The 22500-nt window shown below is 40.8% G+C and overlaps 1 protein-coding gene across 1 annotated transcript in view; it reads left to right on the forward strand.

Moving 5' to 3' along the window:
* LOC135226630 (uncharacterized) overlaps nucleotides 1-22500 on the forward strand; it is a 110640-nt gene that overhangs the window by 1476 nt on the left and 86664 nt on the right. Inside the window, exons 2-3 of the mRNA XM_064266344.1 lie at nucleotides 11820-11977; nucleotides 21902-22000. Coding sequence (XP_064122414.1) covers nucleotides 11820-11977; nucleotides 21902-22000 — 257 coding nt within the window. The remainder of the gene's footprint in view (nucleotides 1-11819; nucleotides 11978-21901; nucleotides 22001-22500) is intronic.

Here is a 22500-nt window from a genome sequence, read left to right on the forward strand (position 1 = left end):
AGCAACTATTTTGGATATACAGACAGTCCCCGGTTACGACGGGGGTTCCGTTCTTGAGGCCGAAAATCGTCGTAAGCCGGAACGACACTTGGAAATATGCCTTAAACTAAGAAAAAGTTAGAGAGACCTTACCTGTGTGACATGCAAGTATTGCATGTCACATACGAAAAAAAAAAATGTCGAAAATCATCATAACCTCAAAATTTTTGTTGTAATGTAACCAAAAACATATTTTTATTATATACTGTGCTAAACTATAAAGGATTTTTATCATAGCATGCGTTTTTTAAAAGCGTCGTTAACTCGGAGCGTCGGAAGCGTCAGCGTCGTAACCTCGGAAACAAAAGCGTCGTAACCCAGGACGGATTTTCCATTGAATATTTAAGAAAAAGCGTCGTAACCTCGGAACGTCGTAAGCCGGAACCGTCGTAAGCCGGGGACCGCCTGCATATAATTTCTCATGTGTCTTTGCACTTTTATTTGCAAAATTATTATTATAAATGACATAATATAAAAGATAAGAACTAAAACCAACAGGAACTCCGGGTTATGTTTATGAGCAAATATATAAGACATCATGTGAGAGAGAGAGAGGCAGTAGATCTCTCTTTGAAGTTCAGTACACTACTAACTGCCATGAGATGCCCACTTTATCGGAAACCAGTGTAGAAGTTGCCATTACATAGTGAATTTAGGGGCTATAAAAGGGATTTTGACGAAGGAAAAATCTATTTCTGGGTGATTGGCTCGTGTCGCCCTATGAAAGGATCCTTAATATCATTCTTTCTAGGTAAAATTAATCTAAAATTACCAGAGAAAAACAAAATTAAGAAAATGTCAGTAAAACCCTGACTCGCTCACTCTTAAAAATAGAAAGTGTCGGTATTGAAAATAGGGGCGAGTGTGGAACACTACCACGAGACAATCACCAATTAGAACTTCCAATCAGAATCCCCTAAGAGAGAGCTGATACCAACGGGCGATGCAGCCGTTACTACTACTACTAGAGGACGCCACGGACAGCAGCGCCCCTAGCGGACATCCTTAATCTAAAAACATCTAAAAACATCTTGTCCTGCAAGGAGGGGAACAAACCATAAAGGGGGGGTTTCATAGGGCGACACGAGCCAATCACCCAGAAATAGATTTTTCCTTCGTCAAAATCCCTTTTCTGGGCTCAGCTCGTGTCGGCCTATGAAAGAGTACCAGAGAAACAGACAAGATGGGAAAAAAGGAACAATGAAAAGCAGTGTAAAATGATGGATATAATATAAGTAAATCAATTACAGCATACAAACTAAGCACTTAAACTAACTTATACTAAACAGTAAAACAATAGAATGTTAGTAACCTTAAAGTACTTAAATGGTAATTACAGTAAAATTACAGTGATGCATGTAATATAAACAAAAGGGATTTACTTAACATATTACAAAATATACAAACTCATTGTGTCCTACCTAGCATAAAAATAAGGGTAGGTACACTGAAGTCCATTACAATTGGAAAAGGTCCATCATTAATACAAGTATGGCAAAATATACAAACACATTGTGTCCTACCTAGCATAAAAAAATAAGGGTAGGGTACACTGAGGTACATTATCAGTACAAGAGTGGATGTCCCTAGCAAAAAAATAAGGGACAATCCACTATATGATTCAGCGGCTAAGGCTATGATATTCGAGTAGCCTGGCGATAAGGTGAGGCATGTTGGATGATGTAGGTAGAAAGGAGACCTGGATCTATACTACAACTACTATACAGTATCAGGGAAACAATGTTTCCCGCTGCTACTGCTGAAAACTTTAAGATTCCAAGGACTTTAGATAATGCCGTTTAAAGACTGTCGGGGATTCATCCAGTATACTTTCTAAGATCCTCAAAGTTCATATGTTGGAAATAATTTAATTTGAGGTGGCTATCCCCCTGATATCATGTGCTTTTGGGAATGACTCAGGGTTGGCTTGTTTAATGAAGTAAAGGATTTGTTGTCTAATACCTTTTACTGACAAAGTACCACCATTTTCTCTCATGAAGAGAGCACCTGAGGATCTTGAAGAAGTACGAGATAGAAAGGCTCTAAGATTGACACTGGGCAGAGAGAAGGATCCTGTGGAAGTGGGATAACCTTCCAAGGAGCCCACCTTGCAAGAGGATCCTCATTTTTGGCTAAAAAGCTACGATCCGGAGCAAGTAGAACTTCTCCTGATGGGAGGAATTCCACATGACCCGCATCCCTGGATAGAGCCGACAGTTCTGAAATTCTAGCTCCTGAGGCTAGGCTTAATAAGAATAATGTCTTCCTCAGGAGCATTATGAATGTACAAGATGAGTTGTCAGTATCTGAAGCTAGTTTGAGGACATCATTTAAGAACCATGAAACTGTAGTAGGCCTCTGAGAAGGTCTAAGTCTAGCACAGGCTTTGGGGATAGATGTGAAATAAGATTCAGTCAGATCTATCTGAAAACCTACTTGAAAGATTTTCTTCAAAGCCGACTTATGAGTGGTAATAGTGCTAGCTGCTAAACCTTTTTCAAACAAGGATCTGAAAAAGGATATGGCCAGGTTAACTGTCATGGTTGTAGTGTTCGATTCTCTCAAGAAAGATGCTAATTTTTAACAGCTGAGTTCATATTGCCTAATGGTGACTCTCTCTTATCTGATTCTAGGAAGAGAATATTCTGTGGATCAATATCAGCATCTTTATTAGCCGCAAACTTCATGAAGTCCATAAAGTTAGGGTCTGGAGAATTCCTGAGGAAGCGAACACAGTCCTCATTTGTACTGATTGTGATAGCTTGGGATTGGGGATCCGTTGAGGCCGGAGACCCAATTCCAGAAGAAGAGGATACCAGTTGCTCTTGGGCCAGTCCGGTGCAATCAGAGCTACTATCCCTTTGAAAGACCTTAGTTTGCTTAGGACTTTCAAGAGAAGATTCACTGGAGGAAAAACATAAATTCTCCTCCACTGATTCCAATCCAACGACAGGGTAGTCCGTGGCATAAGCCAGAGGGTCCAGGTTGGGGGCCACATAGCAAGGGAGCTTGTGGTTCGCTTGTGAGGCGAAGAGATCCACTTGGAGACCTGGGACTCTCAGGCCTACCCACTGGAATGAACCCGTCGTCTAGAGACCACTCTGATTCCAGAGGAACTGACCGGGACAGGGCCGTCTGCTATCACATTCCTTACTCCTGCCAGGTGAGTGGCAGACAGATGCCATTTGTGTTTGTTTGCTAATGCAAAGATGGCTATCATGACATGATTCACATGCTTGGATTTGGACCCTCCTCTGTTGATGCAATGAACTACCACTGCACTGTCCAAAACTAGCCTTAGATGAGACTTCTTCGGGGGAAGCAGTCTCTTCAGAGTAAGAAATACTGCCATTGCTTCCAACACGTTTATGTGGAGCTGGCGAAATTGAACTGACCAAGTCCCTGAACCTGTTTGAACTGAGAGTATCCCCCCCACCCTCCGGGACAGGGATGCATCCGTTTGTGAATGGTTAACACTGGAAGGGGATATTGAAGGGGTACTTTCTTGGCTAAGTTCTTTACTTTTGACAAGGCCGTAGTTGATTGCGGAGGATCTGTGGGACTACTGACAACTTGTCTCGATATTTGGAGTTTGCTCTTGACCGCCAAATTCGATTTATATCTTTTAGCCTTGCCTTCAGAAGGATATCTGTTACCGAAGCAAACTGAAGGGATCCTAGGATTCTCTCCTGGTTTCTCCTTGACGTTTGTTTGCACTTGAGAAATTGCCTGACAGATTTTGCTATTTCCTTCCGTTTGGCCACTGGAATTGACAGATTGTGGGAAGCCAAATCCCATTGGATTCCTAGCCACTGAAAACGAGATTCCGGAGTAAGTCTGGATTTCGTTTTGTTTATCTGGAAAAAACCCTAGATGTTCCAGAAAGTGAACTACCTTTTTGGTGGCTTTGAGACATTCCTCGACTGTTGGTGCCCAGATCAACCAATCGTCGAGGTATGCTGCTACCATGATTCCTGAGCTCTCAATTGTTGTACAACCACTTCTGCTATTTTTGTGAATACCCTGGGGGCTACATTCAGACCGAAGGGCATCACTTTGAATGAGAATGTTTGATTTCCTAGCCTGAATCCTAGGAATGGGCGGAAGTGCCTGGCTATAGGGATATGATAGTATGCGTCTGTAAGATCGATGGAGCATGTGACGGCTCCACGCGGAAGTAAGGTCCTTACTTGCGAGAGGGTAAGCATCTTGAACTTGTCGCAACGAATGAAAGAGTTTAGCTTTGACAAGTCTAAGATTACCCTTCTTTTTGTGAGCCTTTCTTTGGCACGCTGAATAAGCGACCTTGAAATTTTAGATGCTTGACTCTCGCAATAGCTCCTTTCTGAAGGAGTTCTTCGCGTAATCTGTCAATTCCTCTGACGGTATCTGGTGGAATGATTTGATTGGAGGAGGATCTTTGATCCAACTCCAGCCCAATCCTTTGGACACTATGCTCTGTGCCCAATTGCTGAACCCCCACCTGAGGCGGAAGAGGAACAGCCTCCCTCCTACCTGGGGAGCCTCATTGTTGATGGGCGGGTTGGCCACCACGCCCTCCTCTGAACTGCCTGCTCCTTGTGGCCCTTCCTGCGCCACGCTGACGAAAGTAACCTCTCGCCCTACCTCTCGGCTGTTGTAGCCTTGAGCCTCATATGTGGGGTTGAAGGCCGGCGAGATAGCGTAGGAGGTGGATGGCTGAGATTGAGGGGACAACAGGAGGTGGGCTGTTCTGCTTCGAACTAGCAGGTTGTCCTTGTTGGGTAACCGGGACCGCCTGCACAAATTGCTGTTGTTGCTGGTGTTTCTGATACGGCTGGAACCTCTTACCAGCCTTCTTCGGTTTCTTACCAGCAGTGGGAACGGAATCTTGTTTCCTTTTTGAGGAAATACCCCACCTAGCTCTAAGGCTCTGGTTGAGCCTAGCAGCTTCGTGGTGAACCTCGTTGACAGCGGACTCCTGGAAGAGATCCGCTCCCCACATGCTAGAGGCCAAGAGTCTATTCGGCTCATGCCTAATAGTACATTCTTGTAGAACATGCTTTCGGCAGTTCCTCCTAGCCTGGAAGAAGTCAAAAGCGTCCGATAGAACCGTCTGGAACTGAGATTTCGCCAAAATCTTGAACAGCGGTTCCGTAGCATAAGAGAGGGCAGCCATTTCCGTAATTATAAGGGTAAGGGAATTGAGGGACCTGCCAAACCTGGTTCGGCATCAAACTCTGCCTGGATTAGGGAATCCGGCAGCCTTGGTAGCTTCTCGCCGAACTGGTCCATGGCGCAGTCCGGTTTGAGCTTACCAAGCGTGAACGTAGCTGGTAAGTTCTCCCACAATTCTCCGAAAGCCGGGAAGAGCGGAGAAGTAGACTCCGCCTCCCTCAACTGTGGATGGGCTCATCCTTGAGGACTGCCTGAAGGGACTTCTCCACCAATTTCGTGGCAAACGGAAGAGAAACCTCCTCTTCCGTCGCGAAAATAGTGAAGGGACTCTTGTAGGCCTGGAGTTTGGTGTTCGTACACTCCCAGTCCTCAAGGCAGTGAACCCATTCCCGCTGAGCATGATCCCTACTGTATAGGACCGACTCTCTAGAGATCTTGTCTTCCCTAGTCAGAGCCGCCACGGTCAGCCTAGCATAACCGATGAAAGGCTGCGTCAGACCTGGAGGGTAAAACTCGAAGTCCTCAATCCTTCGAGTTCCACACTCCGGGATAGAGATCATCCCATCCTTGAAAGGAGCGTAGGCAGCTACTCTCCATGGGTTCTCCATGGGAGAAGCTGGCAGAGAGTCGTATGGCGGGAGTTGGAGAATCCCAGTGCTTGGCGCTGGGGAGACTGGAAGAGGAACCTGAGATAGCCCAGCTACTCGGTCCTCATTTTCTCTAACCCTGTTAGAGAGGTCTTGTATCGATTGGCCTGATTGAGACAGAGTGCTCGACAACTGTGCGAACATCTGCTCGAATCTTGTCCCCAGGGCGGAGACTTGCGAGCCAACCAGCTCGCCCACCTGTTGCATCACCACTGCTGAGAAAGCAGAGGGATCAAAGGTGCTAGGCCCTGCTCCTCCTACCGGCGTAACCGGAGTGGAAGCGGTGGAGGCGGGAGAAGGCACTGGCTCGGCGGAGCGCGAGCCTTCTCCTTAAGCCAAGCCTTGCTTCTGGAGCTCTTAGAGGTTGAGAAGAAGCTCGGCTTCGCTTTCACCGCATCGGCGTAGGAAGACGACAACTTCCTAGCCGAAGAAGACGAAGACGACTTCCTCGAAGTTGTCTTGGCCAGAGTCTTCGGTTCTCTCTGTCCCTTCACCTTTGGGGGTACAGAGAGAGCGGGAGAGCGGGTAGGGACCTCAGATCCCACAAAGCCTTGAAATGAAGCACTGGAAGAAGGGACAGGAGAAGATCCAGGAGCACCCAAGGAAAGACCTTGGGCGCCCGACACACCTACCTCAACCAACAAATCCTCCACCCCCTACCGCCATGGGCTCGATGTTAAGGTCCAGGGCAGCGACGTCCGGGACCGACTCCTGGGAGGCTACGACCCCAAAGGATTGCTGGAGGTCTTGCTGGATGGAGGCTATCAGAGGGGCAGCGGACAAGGGGTCAACGTAACCGGTCGACTTGCCCGCAGGGAAGATCTGGATGGCCAGCTTCTTATCCAGAATGTAGGGCTGGCCTTTGGCGGCGTTCTTCCCGAAGCCGCCCACCCACGCTTTCAGGTGGCGAGGGCGACTTCCCTCACACCAGTAGCCTGAAAGAAAAGCGAGATTAGCTTCCAGTGGCGGAACGGGGTTAACAAACTTATGACTAAGAGTTGTTAGTAAATGATAAGGAAGCCTATCACGGACTTACCCCATCTCCCAGCTGACCGACCAGGTCGTAGCAGATGGCGCAGGCTTCGGGGTGCCAGACGATCATCTCATTGTATGACGTGGCACATGGGGCGTGAGACCTGCACTCATCATGGCCGCAGGGGTCGTACAACGTCGCGTTGCACGCTGGGACCTGACAGTTGGTAGCCTGTAAGTGGAAAGATACATGAGTACCAGGTAAACACTTACAGTCTAACAAATGCTCCGCTGGTGCCGGAGCGATAAAGTTAGATTAAACCAGAGCCCGCCAAAATACGTGTGGTAACTAGGTTGGTTATGCCCCTAGGCTATAGCTCCGCCGATGGCGGAGACACAAAAGGGAACCAACCAGGAGTGGTGGTAAATGGAAACCACGACGGAAAATGGCGGGGATGGTAGATAAAAATAATCATATTACACAATTCATTGTAAAATTAGGGTATATCCTTAAAATAAAAATAATAATAACACAAACCTCTCTCCGCCCGTCTACTAGAAGAGTGCGCGGGTAAGAAGCAAGCTCCCTTCCGGTAGCGGGGGAGAGATGTAAGGATATAGTAGGCAAGCAACCGACCACTAGTGGTGCCCACCCCGCCCGCTAGCGGAGCCAGTAATCTATAACCAAAGGTGCCCCGGCTGCGACGGAAGGCTTCTTTCGTATAGCGAGGGAGGTGGCTGAGCAACTGGGGGGAGGGGGGGAGGAAGGTCTCGGTGTAACACGGCGGGAGTGAGAGAGGGGGGAGGGATGGCCTACTCCTCCCCGCCTCACCGACTACCCGCACGGAGACCCGGTACCTCATGAGTGGTCGCCCTATACCCCCCGCTGGGAGGAACCCCTGGCCGCCTCAGAGTAGGAGTGAGAGAAGGCAACTGAGGTTGTCATGACAACCAAGGGGTCCCCCAGCTCCTCCCTATACCAGAAGGGGAGGACGGGGGCAGGTAAGGTGCGATGGAACACGTGACCGCAAGTGGCCTAGGCCGCGAGCACACAACCGTGAGAGGGCCACCACGTGAACCAGGCTGTACCAATACAAGGAACAAGCACCTAGGCTAGCCTAACACCCTAAATATAATAAAAATATACATCGAAAAGATGGAAAAGACACTTTTAGTAAAAGAGAAAGAAGCCCAGGAGGAGGCAAACTGTTCCAAGAAACAGAAGCCTACTCGGAGCCAGCGATAGCCGATGAAGAGCAAGAGCCGGGATGCTGGGCCGGAATAATAATAGTAGCCCTAAATACCAAAACTAAGAGAAATGGTTAGGAGGGCTGCGAACTAGCTAAAGCTCGATGTAAAAACAATGAACGTAATAAAGTAAGCCCATAAGTATAAGAAGTCCCAGTATGGAGGACGGGAATTCTTACGAGGCAGCATGGCGCCGCCACGAGACAACCGGGGAACCGTATATGACCTATTAAGAGGAAAATACTGGTACCCGGAAGATAAAAACGAGGTAAAATATTACTTATGAGTTACTTAACCCTCTTACGCCGAAGCCCTAAAAATCAAAACCTCTCCTGTATGCCGGCGCCGGTTTGGAGTGAGCGAGGAAGCGGAAAAAAATAATTTTTTCAAAAAATCACAGCGCGCTTAGTTTTGAAGATTAAGAGTTCATTTTTGGCTCATTTTTTTTCCATTGCCTGAAGTTTAGTAGCAATCATCAGAAATGAAAAATAATATCATTATCATATGTAAATAATGCGATATATGGTAGCGAAAAAAAAAATTCATAGATAATTGTATTCAAATCACGCTGTGCAAAAACGGTCAAAGCTAACGAGTTAATTTTTTTTCGTTGTATTGTACACTAAATTGCAATCCTTTTGATATATAATACATAGTAAAACATAAAAGCAACACCGGAAAAATATTATCACAAAATGATGTACGAATTCGTAAAAAAATGTTATTTCAAAAATTCACCGTAATTCTAAATATTGTTCTAGAGACTTCCAATTTGTTCAAAATTAAGAGTTTTAGATTAGAATTGCAGATTTCGACCATTTCGGACGAGTTAAATTTGACCGAATGTCGAAATTTTTATATATATATTTTTTTATATGCACATATTTCGGAGATGGAAAAAGCTACAACCTTCAATATTTTTTATTGTATTCTTCATGAATTTGCGCACATTTTGATATATGAAACTCTATAAAAAGGCTAATATGAAAAGGAGCAAATATTAGGATAATGCGATGTACGTATTTCGGAGACTTGCGGCCGCGAATCGGCGCGCGGAGTGAAGGTAAATATATTTTTCAAAAATTCACCATAAATCACAATATTGTTTTAGAGACTTCAAATTTGTTTAAAAATGAAGAAAAATGACGGAATATTACTAGGCCCGTAAGAGTTTTAGCTTACAATTGCGTTTTTCAACTATTTCGGTAGAGTCAAATTTGACCGAAGTTGTTTTTTTTTTTATTTATCGTGATTTATATGCAAATATTTCGAAAAAGGAAAAAAGCTACAACCTTCAATCATTTTTAGTTGTATTCTACATGAAATTGCGCACATTTTCATATATAAAACTTTGTAACAGCTAATTTTAAATGGTGCAAACATTTCGACAATCGCACAAAAAAATTCTGATTTTTTCGGAAGAGTTACCGCGCGAACGTAAGGAAAATGTTTTTTTTTTTTTCATAAATTCACCATAAATCGAAATATTGTGCTAGAGACTTCCAAGTCGTTGCAAAATGAAGGTAAATGATTGAATATTACTAGAATATAAGAGTTTTAGCTTACAATTGCGTTTTTCGACCATTTCGGTAGAGTCAAAGTTGACCAAAAGTTGAAATTTTTGCACTTAACGTTATTTATATGAAAATATTTCGAAACTGATAAAAGCTACAACCATGGGTTGTTTGTTGTTGTATTGTGCATGAAATTGCGCACATTTCCATATATAAAACTTTATGTAACGGCAAATTTAAAAGGGTGCAAACATTAGGACAATCGCACGAAAAAATTTATCGGAAGAGTTATCGCACGAACGTGAGGAAAAAGTTTTTTCATAAATTAACCATAAATCGAAATATTGTGCTAGAGACGTCCAATTTGTTGCAAAATGAAGGCAAATGATTGAATATTATTATAATATAAGAATTTTAGCTTACAATTGCGTTTCTCGACCATTTCTGTAGAGTCAAAGTTGACCAAAGGTTGAAATTTTTGCACTTATCGTTATTTATATGAAAATATTTCAAAACTGATAAAAGCTACAATCATGAGTATTTTTTTTGTTGTATTTTACATGAAATTGCGCACATTTTCATATATAATACTTCATGTAAAGGATAATTTAAAATGGTGCAAAAATTAAGTCAAAGTGACGAAATAATTTCCGAGATGTGTCACTGATACTTTTTAGTGCGATATGAAAGAAATTCGCGCTTCGCGCGCCTGCGTAGCGATTGTAAACAAAAAACAAAAAAACGCCTTGATCCGTGAACTCCAGCATCACCCCAAGGCGCGTGATACAAAAGTTCTCGGTGGTTAGGCCTATACAGTATTTTTCCGAGAATTTTAAAAAAAACTTTTTGAGGCCGACGTATGATACGTCCAATCGGCATACAGGAGACATTTTGACACGACGTTTAATACGTCCAATCGGCTGTTAAGAGGGTCAGGGTTAACTTAGCCGTGGCAATAGCTGAGCGTTCCATGGTAGAATATAGAGATAAATCCAGAAATAGCACAGCACAAGGGAAAATTGCGTCTTGACGCTAGCGCTAAAAATTAAGGATGTCCGCTAGGGGCGCTGCTGTCCATGGCGTCCTCTAGTAGTAGTAGTAGCGGCTGCATCGCCCGTTGGTATCAGCTCTCTCTTAGGGGGATTCTGATTGGAAGTTCTAATTGGTGATTGTCTCGTGGTAGTGTTCCACACTCGCCCCTATTTTCATACCGACTCTTTTTTTTAAGAGTGAGCGAGTCAGTTTTACTGACATTTTCTTAATTTTGTTTTTCTCTGGTAATTTTAGATTAATTTTACCTAGAAAGAATGATATTAAGGATCCTTTCATAGGCCGACACGAGCTGAGCCCAGAAAAGTAATGGCACCTTTTTCCTGCCCGATTCCCCCAAATCAGTGGTGGGTAATGTTACTCACCATGATTATATCCATCAACCACCCTAAACCTGTCACTACTTGTAAGTGTATCCGTCCATTAAGGGTTGATAAACCTATGCCTAAGAACTTGAAAGCCTAAATTTAGCAGAAAACTTGCTGAGAGATAGCTTACAGAAACCAAGCTACCTACTTGATGATTGTCTACTGTTAGCCCTTTCTGGCACCAATTATTCTAAGAAACAGAAACCTGATGACATACAGGAGGCAAACCTAACAACAGCTGAAAAGTAAGATGATTTTCTTTCATGACAAATGGAAATGGTACGTAAAAGAATTCCTCCTTGTAAATTAATGACAAATGAAAATGGTACGTAAAAGACTTCCTCCTTGTAAATTACTAATCACTACAGAGGCAAAATTGCATTCATCTGGTAGAACTCACAACATTGAAGAAAGTTGAAAATTGAGTAAGTATTATTTCTGAAAAAACAAAGTTGCACCTAGTTACGGAATTGCAATGAAGAAAATTCTGTAAATCAGTGACTTAACAATACCTATAAAGGAAGCTCAATTAGAAGTCTAAGGAGTCTTTTGAGAAGTTAGCTCATTCATAAAGTACTACAATTGGTTGTGAGACACCCAGTGATCAAAGGACCTCTTTCTTACACCTACCTGCATGCTTTTACAAATCAACTACCATTTCTTTTACAATTTTTTTTTACAAAAGCTATTTATGTGTCTCAGTCGTATTATTCTGTTTACAGGAATAATAAAACTTCTGGTTGCCTATGATATACAATAGAAAATTTCAAAATGCAGAAAATTTGAACACATTGTAACTAATTCCTCTATATACTTTCTTCTAGGTTGGCGACTTTATTCTTTTGAAGGATATCATCTGCACACCTTTGGAAGCTATTGTGGATAATGAAGTTGTATGTTTTTATGAACTGAGCATAAAAAATGAAGATTCCATAATCAGAAGGCTACAGAAAAATGACCAGGCTGTCAAGGACATTAAAAGGTATTAAAATAAATAATGCAGAGTAGTATTAGTGAAGCTGTGCTACTTTTACAAAAGCAAAAATATCATATTCTTGGTTGATGAAGCTCTGTTTAGATTGGTTATAAAAAAAACTATGCAAGGGAGAACACATACAGTGTTTTGAATTGTAATGTAGGCTCACTTGTTACTTTTATTATTAACTCTTGATCATAATGCAAAATCACAAATATGGTTGCCCTTGACATATACACTTTCAGACAACCGTGAATCCTAAAAATGGAAAAATTAAATGAAATTTAGATATAAAAACATTTAACATAAACCTATCAATTCACATGTGCCTTACATGTAGTCAAGAGCTCCTTTAGACAAACTCTAAAGAAAAAGACTCACTTGGCCAGCCATGCATGTAGTGGTGTTTTTAATCCTAAAGTGATTGGTATGTATTTAAGATTTTTATTATGCATTTATTTTAACATATGTTTGAGTAGCTGTTTAGGTGGGAAGGACTTCTTGTTTTAATAATACGATATTTTCCAAGAGCAGCTGGTAACTGGTTATTACAATCAGAGATTGTAAGCAAGGAATCTGTGAGATTTGGCAACGCCTGCGCGTAAGAGGTGAAAGCTGGTCAGCGACTGCACATAACCCTGTGATGCTCAGTCTTTTCCTAACCGCCTTGGAGAGTAGATACACTTTGCTCTCCTTTCAAGCTGGTTGTGTTTTGCCCATGTTCTGTTCTTTTAGAGTGTTGTGTGTGTGTGTGTGTTATTGGGTGATGGCTTCCTCCGAGTCTCCACGACCTCGCCAGCATATGTGCCTGGGCGTCCGAGGGTTCCTGTGTTCAAGATTTTTGGCATCTACAGCTACGGATCCACATACATCTTGCAGTAGGTGCAGAGCAAAATTTTGTACAGTGATGAATCCTTGCCCAGAATGTCGTGCCTGACCTAAGGCTCAGTGGAAGTTATTTTATAAGAAGAGGGAGCATCACAGAGTTTCAACTGTATCTTCTTGGGAGGGGTTTTCTTCGCCTCTTCGGGATGATTTGGCTGCTCCTTCTCCTTTGTTTGATGCTAACTCTGGTGTTCCTGTGTCTCCTTCCTTTTCTTCCATTTATTCGTCAATGGAAGTATCGGGAGTGCCACAGGCTGATGTTATGTGTAATGTAGCTCCCTCTCCCTCGGGTTCCAGTTCTCGTTCCAGGGGTGAGGAGGCTTCCTCATCGCGTTCCTTTATTTCAGATTCAGTGTCATCCAAAATGGTCTGTCTGCCCACACCTGAAGCACACTCATAACGCCCACCAACATTTATTCTTCTTTTGCCCTGATTTCTCACATCTATAACACTTCTGCTCTTGCTTACAGCTAACTGACCCTAACCTTCTAACACCCACACTCCTATCTTGTGGTTTCACCATACTTACATTACTTGCTGTAATGCTCCTATCAACCGCTTGCTCTGCCATTCGCATTGTCCCTTCTAAAATTGCCTCATGTAGCTAATCCTTCCAACCTGTACACATACATTGACAATGACTCACCAACCTTCAGTCTTGCCTCTTCAAAATCATGTTTTTCCTATACCTAATGCTACTCTTTATCCTCTTCGCTTGTTCCACAATCCTGGCTTTCACACACTCATATGGCACATTCCCTACACTCATCATTACCCCATACATACTCAACAAAAATCCCATCAAAAAGCTACCCAACTCTCTTGCCCAAACTCTCTTGTTATCCCCATACTTAGCCTTGCAATACTTCTCATATTCCTTTGAAAAATCCCCTATATCCCTACTACCATATTCCTCGTATTGTGCACATCGTTGTACCGCTCTCATATGCACAGCCTTTCGTACTTCCTGCTCACTCTTGCTACTTCCATTCTGATCCCTCTTAACTGCATCCGAATACAACGAATCAGCTTCCATACTAACATCCATGCTCTTGATTATGCTCTTCTTACCCTCCTTTCTACCTACCTGTTTCCACTCACCACTATCTAAATCATTCGCAGCCCTTTCCTCAACGTATTCAGTCCTAGTCTCTTCATGTCTGTCATCCTTACCAGCCTTCTTTCCTTTAGACTTCTTCTTTTCCTCAGCCCCCTTCTTATTCTTGTCCTTAGGTTTATCCTTATCCTGTGTCTTCCCCTTCTTTCCTTTGCTTATCACAACCAAATCACCTTCATCACTTGTACTCTCATCCACTCTCTCTTCCACTTTCTTTACCACTCCTGGCCTATCACAAGACCCAGTAGGCCTACCTCCTACTGCTCCCTCTCCCATGAATCCTTTCATTATCTCCTGCATTGCATTCATCATTACTCCGAGTTTTTCATCCATTTTCCCAGCCATTCTCTTCCGCTCCTTTTACCTCTTCTTTCATTTCCACTTTCACACTCCTTAGCATTCCTCTCATTTCATCTAACTCGTTCTTCAGCTCCTCACTCTACCCTTAACCTCTCATTCCACTTCCAATCTTTCCTTAGTTTCCCTCACCAACCTCAGCTCCTCCAACCTCTCTACCTCACTCAATCCTTCCATCCTAAATTTTCTCACCACTCATACACACTAGCTTAGGCCAATCGTCCTGCAGCTGCCACACCAGCAGCCCCACTTTGGGTGCCAAAAATTTCTGTGGTGGGATCACAAGCAAAGCAACAAAGCAATCAAGCTCCCCACAGTTACCCCTTAAACGCCGAAGCGGTAAAAAAAAAAATGTCTCCCGTGTGCCGGAGGTGTTTCAGAGTGAGCGCGGAAGCAGAAAAAATATTTTTTTCAAAAAATCACAGCGCGCTTAGTTTTCAAGATTAAGAGTTCATTTTTGGCTCCTTTTTTTGTCATTGCCTGAAGTTTAGTATGCAACCATCAGAAATGAAAAAAATTATCATTATCATATATAAATAATGCGATATGTGATAGCGCAAAAATGAAATTTCATATATAATTGTATTCAAATCGCGCTGTGCGCGAAACGGTTAAAGGTAACGAGTTACTTTTTTTCGTTGTAATGTACACTAAATTGCAATCATTTTGGTATATAACACATTGTAAAACGATAAAAGCAACACAGAGAAAATATTATCACAAAATAATGCATGAATTCATAACGCACGGACATAAACAAATATTTTTTTAAAAAATCCACCATAAATCTAAATATTGTCCTAGAGACTTCCAATTTCTTTCAAAATGAAGACAAATGATTGAATATTACTATACTGTAAGAATATTAGCTTACAAATGCAGTTTTCGACCATATCTGACGAGGTAAAGTTGACCGAATGTCGAATTTTTATATATATATTTTTTTATATGCAATTATTTCGGAAATAAGAAAAGCTACAACCTTCAAATATTTTTCGTTTTATTCTACATAAAATTGCGCACATTTTCATATATAAAACTCTATGAAATGCCTAATATGAAACGGAGCAAATATTCCGAGAATGGGACGTACGCATTTTGGAGATTTGTGGCGGAGAATCCGCGCGCGGAGGGAAGGAATGATTTTTTTAAAATTCACCATAAATCTAAATATTGTGCTAGAGACTTCGAATTTGTTTCAAGATGAAGATAAATGACTGAATATTACTAGACTGTAAGAGTTTTAGCTTACAATTGCGTTTTTCGACCATTTCAGTAGAGTCAAAGTTGACCGAACGTGGTTTTTTTCTATTTATCGTGATTTATATGCAAATATTTCAAAAATGAGAAAAGCTACAACCTTCAATTATTTTTAGTTGTATTCTACATAAAATTGCGCACATTTTCATATATAAAACTTTATGTAACGGCTAATTTAAAATGGTGCAAACATTACCACAATCCCACGTATGATTTTTTCGGAAGAGTTACCGCGCAGACGTAAAGAAAATGTTATTTTTTTCATAAATTCACCATAAATCGAAATATTGTGCTAGAGACTTCCAATTTGTTGCAAACTGAAGGTAAATGCTCGAATATTACTAGAATATAAGCGGTTTAGCTTACAATTGTGTTTTTCGACCATTTCGGTAGAGTCAAAATTGACCGAAGGTTGAAAATTTGTCACTTATCATTTTTAATATGAAAATATTTCAAAATTGATAAAAGCTACAACCATGGGTGGTTTTTAGTTGTATTGTGCATGAAATTGTGCACATTTCCATATATGAAACTTTATGTAACGGCTAATTTAAAATGGTGCAAACATTACCACAATCGCATGTATGATTTTTTCGGAAGAGTTACCGCGAGGACGTAAGGAAAAAGTTTTTTCATAAATTCACCATAAATCGAAATATTGTGCTAGAGACTTCCAATTAGTTGCAAAATTCATTTAAATGATTGAATATTACTAAAATATTAGAGTTTTAGCTTACAATTGCGTTTTTCGACCACTTCGATAGAGTCAAAGTTGACCGAAGGTTGAAATTTTGGCACTTATCGTTATTTATATGAAAATATCTCAAAACTGATAAAAACTACAATCATGAGTATTTTTTTTTTGTATTCTACATAAAAATGCGCACATTTTCATATATAATACTCCATGTAACGGCTAATTTAAAATGGTACAAAAATTATGTCAAAGTGACGAAATAATTTCCGAGATGTGTCAGAGATACTTTTTAGTGCGGCAAGAAAGAAATTCGCGCTTGCGCGCCTGCGCAACGATTGTAAACAAAACAACACCTTGATCCGTGAACTCCCAGCATCCCCCAAGGCGCGTGATTCAAGAGTTTTCAACTGGTAGGCCTATTTTTAAAAAAACTTTTGTATGTCGACGTAAAATACGTCCAGTCGGCACCCGAGAGACAGAAAATGTCGACGTAAAATACGTCCAGTCGGCGTTTAAGGGTTACTCAACAATTAGTGAGCTTTGTAGAACACAGGGATAATTTTGATAGCTCAATTGTGACCCCAAAGTAATGGTTCCCCTAACTTCCTTTTCTGTCAGTACAATAGATGTTCCTTGTCTTCTTCCATTCAAGAAAGGTATTTTTAGATAGTCTTATTTGAGAAGATTCCATCAAACCTCCACATGTTTCATCAGACCACATGGAGATTGTCAGTTGTCTGTTACGAGCTAAGGGGATTTCTTGAAATGCCAAGGAACCAATCCTTATGTAGAAGGCCTCATTTATCATAACAGTGGCCAGTTTATTGATGTTGGTGATTGTCCAGAGTACTATCCAATACCTGTTCCACTAGATATCCTGATTTAAGTTATACCAGTATCTCAGGTACACAAAATAATTTTCTGTCACAGCAGTCAAAGAATATCAATGGATACTACTCTACATTTCATTCAGTTCTGGTTCATGCTGACTGGAATATCACTCATGATGCTGAGATATTGCTGGGGAAGGCACAGTAATCCTGCAGCTAGACCTGAGAATTAGGTAAGTCGTGTTAGAACCATAAAGAATAATAAGTATCTAGTATGTAGGGTGTTGCCTGCCTGTTCTTTATTGCAAAATCAAAATGGGTATGTGGAATAAAGGGAATGGTTGTTAAAACCTGTGACCATACTTCAGACCAAAAATTTATCTGGGTTGTTGGGATTTATTTACATATTAGGAGGTAAGCCATTTTGTCACCTGTCAGTTTCTATTGTAAGTTCCTTTGGGATTGAGCATCGGCTGTGCTATCTAAAAGCAGGTTTGACATAGTCAAAATCTCATTTTTGGTAGCCGATGGAGTCCGCAAATTCACCCACTTTCCCTGACGAAAAGCTACGAGACTGGGGTGAACATTTAACTTCCACAGACCTGGTGTGTAGTGAGTAAGATGAAGTAAACACCAAGGCAGTTGCTGTGGACAGGCGAGCCTTATGTCCCGAGTCCTTTTCATTCTATGCCCATGCCAACAAGCACTATTCTGGCTGAGACCAACTACAGGTAGTGTTCAAGTTACGATAACTTGTCGTACGATAAAAACGATTTTACAATGGGGTTAGCAATTAATACTGATACGACAATATTTTGAAAATATTTTTCAATTTCGCTCGCAACTGGTGCAGGCAAAAGCGTATAATGTGGGAGCGAGAGAGACCAAATTACAATAGCCTAACTCGGTCTCATCTTCTAGTTAAATAAGTTCAACAATAGCAAAATAGAATGATGAAGGTATTGTTTTAACATTATACTCATTGCATAAATTTGTACAGCCATGAACAACCAAACAAGAAACAACTTTTTTGCTAAGTACAACCGAATTGGATAACGACGACTTCCATTCAGCTTGTATTTCAACCATCGTACGATTGCAAAAATTACCATAGCTATGTTATAAGTGACATTATGTAGAGTAGGACTGATAGATTTTCATGTAATAACTTTATTCGCTACAGATCAAGATCAGCAAGGAAATATACTACTGTTAAATTTAAACCAAGTTGTTGCTAAAGCTGGTCAAGCTGCTAATGACTAGTATTATCCTGCATCGGCAACAAGGATAAAACTCCCATAAACTTATGCCATCAAAGACAACTGTAGATCAAATCGAGAGAAAATCATTTTAATAAAAACTACTGGGCTTAAAAGAACACATTTTACTGTTGTTTTCATGCTGATAAAAGATAAATAATATAATGCTCGTATTAAGATGAAATAAAGTGAAAATAGTGAGCAAAATAACATATTTTTTTACACAATAAACATTCTCCCAATGCAATCTGATGACAAAAATTTTAGTTCACAGTGAGACGTATTCAAGATGATACTGAAATTACCCTAGTGTAGGCTAGGCTATATTCGAGATACGATTTTTTCGACAAACGATTGTTTTTTTGGAACCTAACCCCATTGTAAGTAGGAGAATACCTGTATAAGAGAATTTATTGAGATTGGTTGATATGTCTTATGGGGGGGGGACCATGAGAGTATAACTCCTTTGAGGACTCACTACAGTGACTGAGCCTTCTCTTGAATCAATATGTTTAACGGTGTATATTCTTTCACAATGAACGTCTGTTCAACATTTGAGAAATTTCTCCCGTTTAGCAGCAGTTGGGGCTAGTCTTCTCTTGGAAATCATTGTAAAATTAAGTAGAGGACTCATTGTTGGGCGTATGACAAACTGCCTTGCTTTTGTAGCAAGCTTGCTTTAGTGTGAGTGTGCTTTCCAGTTAAATTTTTAATTTTAGAATTGTTATAATTTTTGCTGAAACCCCACAAGTCTAATTTTATGTTGCTGAAAACATGTTTATACAGGCTTACTTTAATCAGTTTGTAATGAAACCAAAGAAATGAAATAAACCATGATCTTTACTCAAATGGCCTTCCCACACAGTCATTTCACATGTGGGTCAGGTTATGTAATAAGTGAGCTGGTTTGCTGTAGAACCTAGAGGAACCACATGTGGATATGTCATGTTATTACTTTCCTTTTATTCTTTCTCTCTTCTCTTCTCTTTATTATTTGTCAGTCTTTTCTTCGGTAACCTTGGTTGTATTTGTTAAAGTTAATTGTTATATAGGATAACCTTCATCTGTATGGCTTGTGGTTGAGTTTTTCTTTTCTTAAGGCAGCCATACACGTACGAGACTGGCGCGCTGATTTCATAGCGACTGGCGCGAACCGGTTAGTCTTTATCGTGTATGGGGGCTATTGATGCCAGTCCTGTCCCGTCGTCATTTCAGCATGTTGAAATGACTGGCGCGTCGCGACTAGCGCGGCGGGTGTTTGGGAGGACCGAGGCAAAGTTTCAACATGTACAATACCTTATTTCCTCGTGGGAGTCGGGCCAGTACCTACTGCTGTTGTGAAAGGATGTCTCAGTACCTACTGCTGCTGTGAAAGGATGTCTCAGTACCTACTGCTGCTGTGAAAGGATGTCTCAGTACCTACTGCTGCTGTGAAAGGATGTCTCAGTACCTATTGCTGCTGTGAAAGGATGTCTCAGTACCTACTGCTGCTGTGAAAGGATGTCTCAGTACCTACTGCTGCTGTGAAAGGATGTCTCAGTACCTACTGCTGCTGTGAAAGGATGTCTCAGTACCTACTGCTGCTGTGAAAGGATGTCGCAGTCAGTCAAGTATTTATCTCACGATTCCATTCTAACCTTGAACGGAATACATATCATTACTGAAATGCAATACGACAAATACTTACCCTCAAATAAAGTGAAGAATTTGACACAATAATTAAACGGGACTGCTTATTTATTGCGGCTGTCGTCACCGAGTGATGTAGTGATGAGACCGTATACTAAATAAGAGCACATTTCGGCCTTTTTTTTTTAGCTAATTTAAAAAGACAAGCCGCTTATGAGCAATTACTGGAATTATCTAAAAAAAAAAAAAAAAAAAAAAAAGATAAAGATGCAAACAGCTTTTGTGAAAGCCAAAACTGCCAGCCTTTCATGGTATCTTTTGACTAATATAAATGAGTTTTACAATGAATTTGTAAAACATTCTAAAGGATAAACGTGGCGATAAAAACATTAACATTCTTAAACGACTGAATTTCACTAGTAAAACATTTGAGAGGAAATCTGTCCATAGTGATCGATATCACACCTTTCATCGATATTCAAATTCATTCACCTCCAGAGTCAACTTAGATTCCTGTTATACGAAGTAAAGTATGTTTAAGAATGATGCATTCCATATCACCTTGAGAGAGAGAGAGAAGCATTCTGAAATGCAGGTAAAACTTTGCGTTGGTTAAATAAAATGAAAAAGCTGAAAAGCATATTGTATATTCAGAGGTCCTCCTAAACTATATGAATGGATTTCGTTACCCGATTACTGTACATAAAGCAGCAATAAAAATTAGGAACACCCCAACCATCATCAGTCATTTTTAAATCATTTCTATAATCTTCCAGTTATTTTCCCTTAATTCTTTCATTTAAGTCATATGGTAAAACCTCTCTTTATTAGCCATGGTTTCACCCATACTTTACAATTTTTCTTGCATATTTCATGCTCGTATTCGTCTTGCAGGAGTGCTATTATCATTATTGCACTTATCTTCCTTTTACTTGGTGCCATGATTTAAAAACACTCACCATATCAGGACACTACAGGACTGAAAGGAACACGGCCACTGCATATTAGCTCTGCCCTCTCAAAATATGTGTAGAGCAAGTCCTCTGCGTGTATGGGCAATACCCAAGAGGACTGGAGCGCGCGCTAATCCCGGGAGGACAAACCCCATGCCAGTCGCGTACGTGTATGGCCGCCTTTAGGAACATTGTAGATTCATGAAATCATTTAAATTCGTTTCCTTTGTTTATCCAGTCTCTCAGGAGTTAAGCTTGGGCACATGGATGGACTCTTGGCAAGTTAAACACCACTTAGTTTATCTTAATTATATTAAGGAACTCAAGTTTCACAGTTAGTACACTACACAAAAATTCACAGGGAACAGCGAGTACACCGACACAACCTCCCTGTAAGGCTTTGTTCTTGATTGAACTTTTCTGAGGCTTCAAGTGAAGTCTAACTTCTCAATTTTAGCTCCCCTTTAACTTCAACTTGGATACACCTTACTTCTTCTTGAGTGGCTTTGCTAACTTCCGGTGCCACCCCTAGATAAGTCGTATTGGTTGCTCTAATCTATAGTAACCACCCACTTGAGGTGTCAAAGTTCAGATTTTCCACTGGAGTCATTACAAATTTGTTTTGGCAAGTTGCTGCCTGTGTTTGGTCTCGTTTTTCAAATTGCTATGGCTGCAATTTGTTCCTACCACACTTCTACCTTCACTCTACGCCATCATCTACCATAACTCTACCAGTGGATTTGCCTAGCTAATTTCCCTACATATATTTTCAGACTTCTGCTTCCTTCCTAGCAACTACATCAAGTGGTAATGAGGGACATGGTTTTTTTATAGTAGTTTCTGGTAATTTTGCTGTTGTATAGGCCAAAGTATGAGTGCCTAATAATTTAGTGTTAAAGAAAATTTGGTGTATTAAAAATTCAAAATTTGTATTTTGTTTCAGAGCTCTTGAGAAAAGGACAGATGAAAGAGAACTTGATAGCAGTGAAGATTCTCTGTTAAATATGTTTGAAAGAGCTTATGAGAAATCTGCAAATCACAGGTGAGTATTGAAACTCTTACTACAGTTTTTGGCATTATAATGGGTAAAAACTTTTAAAACTGAGAGTAAAATAGAAACTTTTTTTGCCTTTTACTATTGGATGCCAGATGCCACATATCCCTTGCATATTCAATTTTTTATTGTTTTTAACCAGAAATTTCCAGCTAGCACCAGAAGATGTATCCTAATGTTAAGACTGATGATTTGTTAGCTATGAAAAGTACAAAATATTGTAAAATTTGTAATTTTTAAGGCATAATTTTACATCATTAATAAGAATAGCATTTTTATTAATTGCTAACTTGAGTGACTTAATCCTTAATTGATGGATTGATCCTCGGGAGTAGTAATAACAGGTTTGGGGTGGTGGATGGATTGATCCTATAGATAAACAATAATACATGCCATCAGGTTGGGAAAATCGGGTGGGAAAGAGGTGCCAATAGTACTTTTATAGCCCATAAATTCACTCATGGCAACTTTTACACTGACTAAGATCA

The sequence above is a fragment of the Macrobrachium nipponense genome, chromosome 15 (assembly GCF_015104395.2).
Source record: "Macrobrachium nipponense isolate FS-2020 chromosome 15, ASM1510439v2, whole genome shotgun sequence".
NCBI classification, from domain to species: Eukaryota; Metazoa; Arthropoda; class Malacostraca; order Decapoda; family Palaemonidae; genus Macrobrachium; species Macrobrachium nipponense.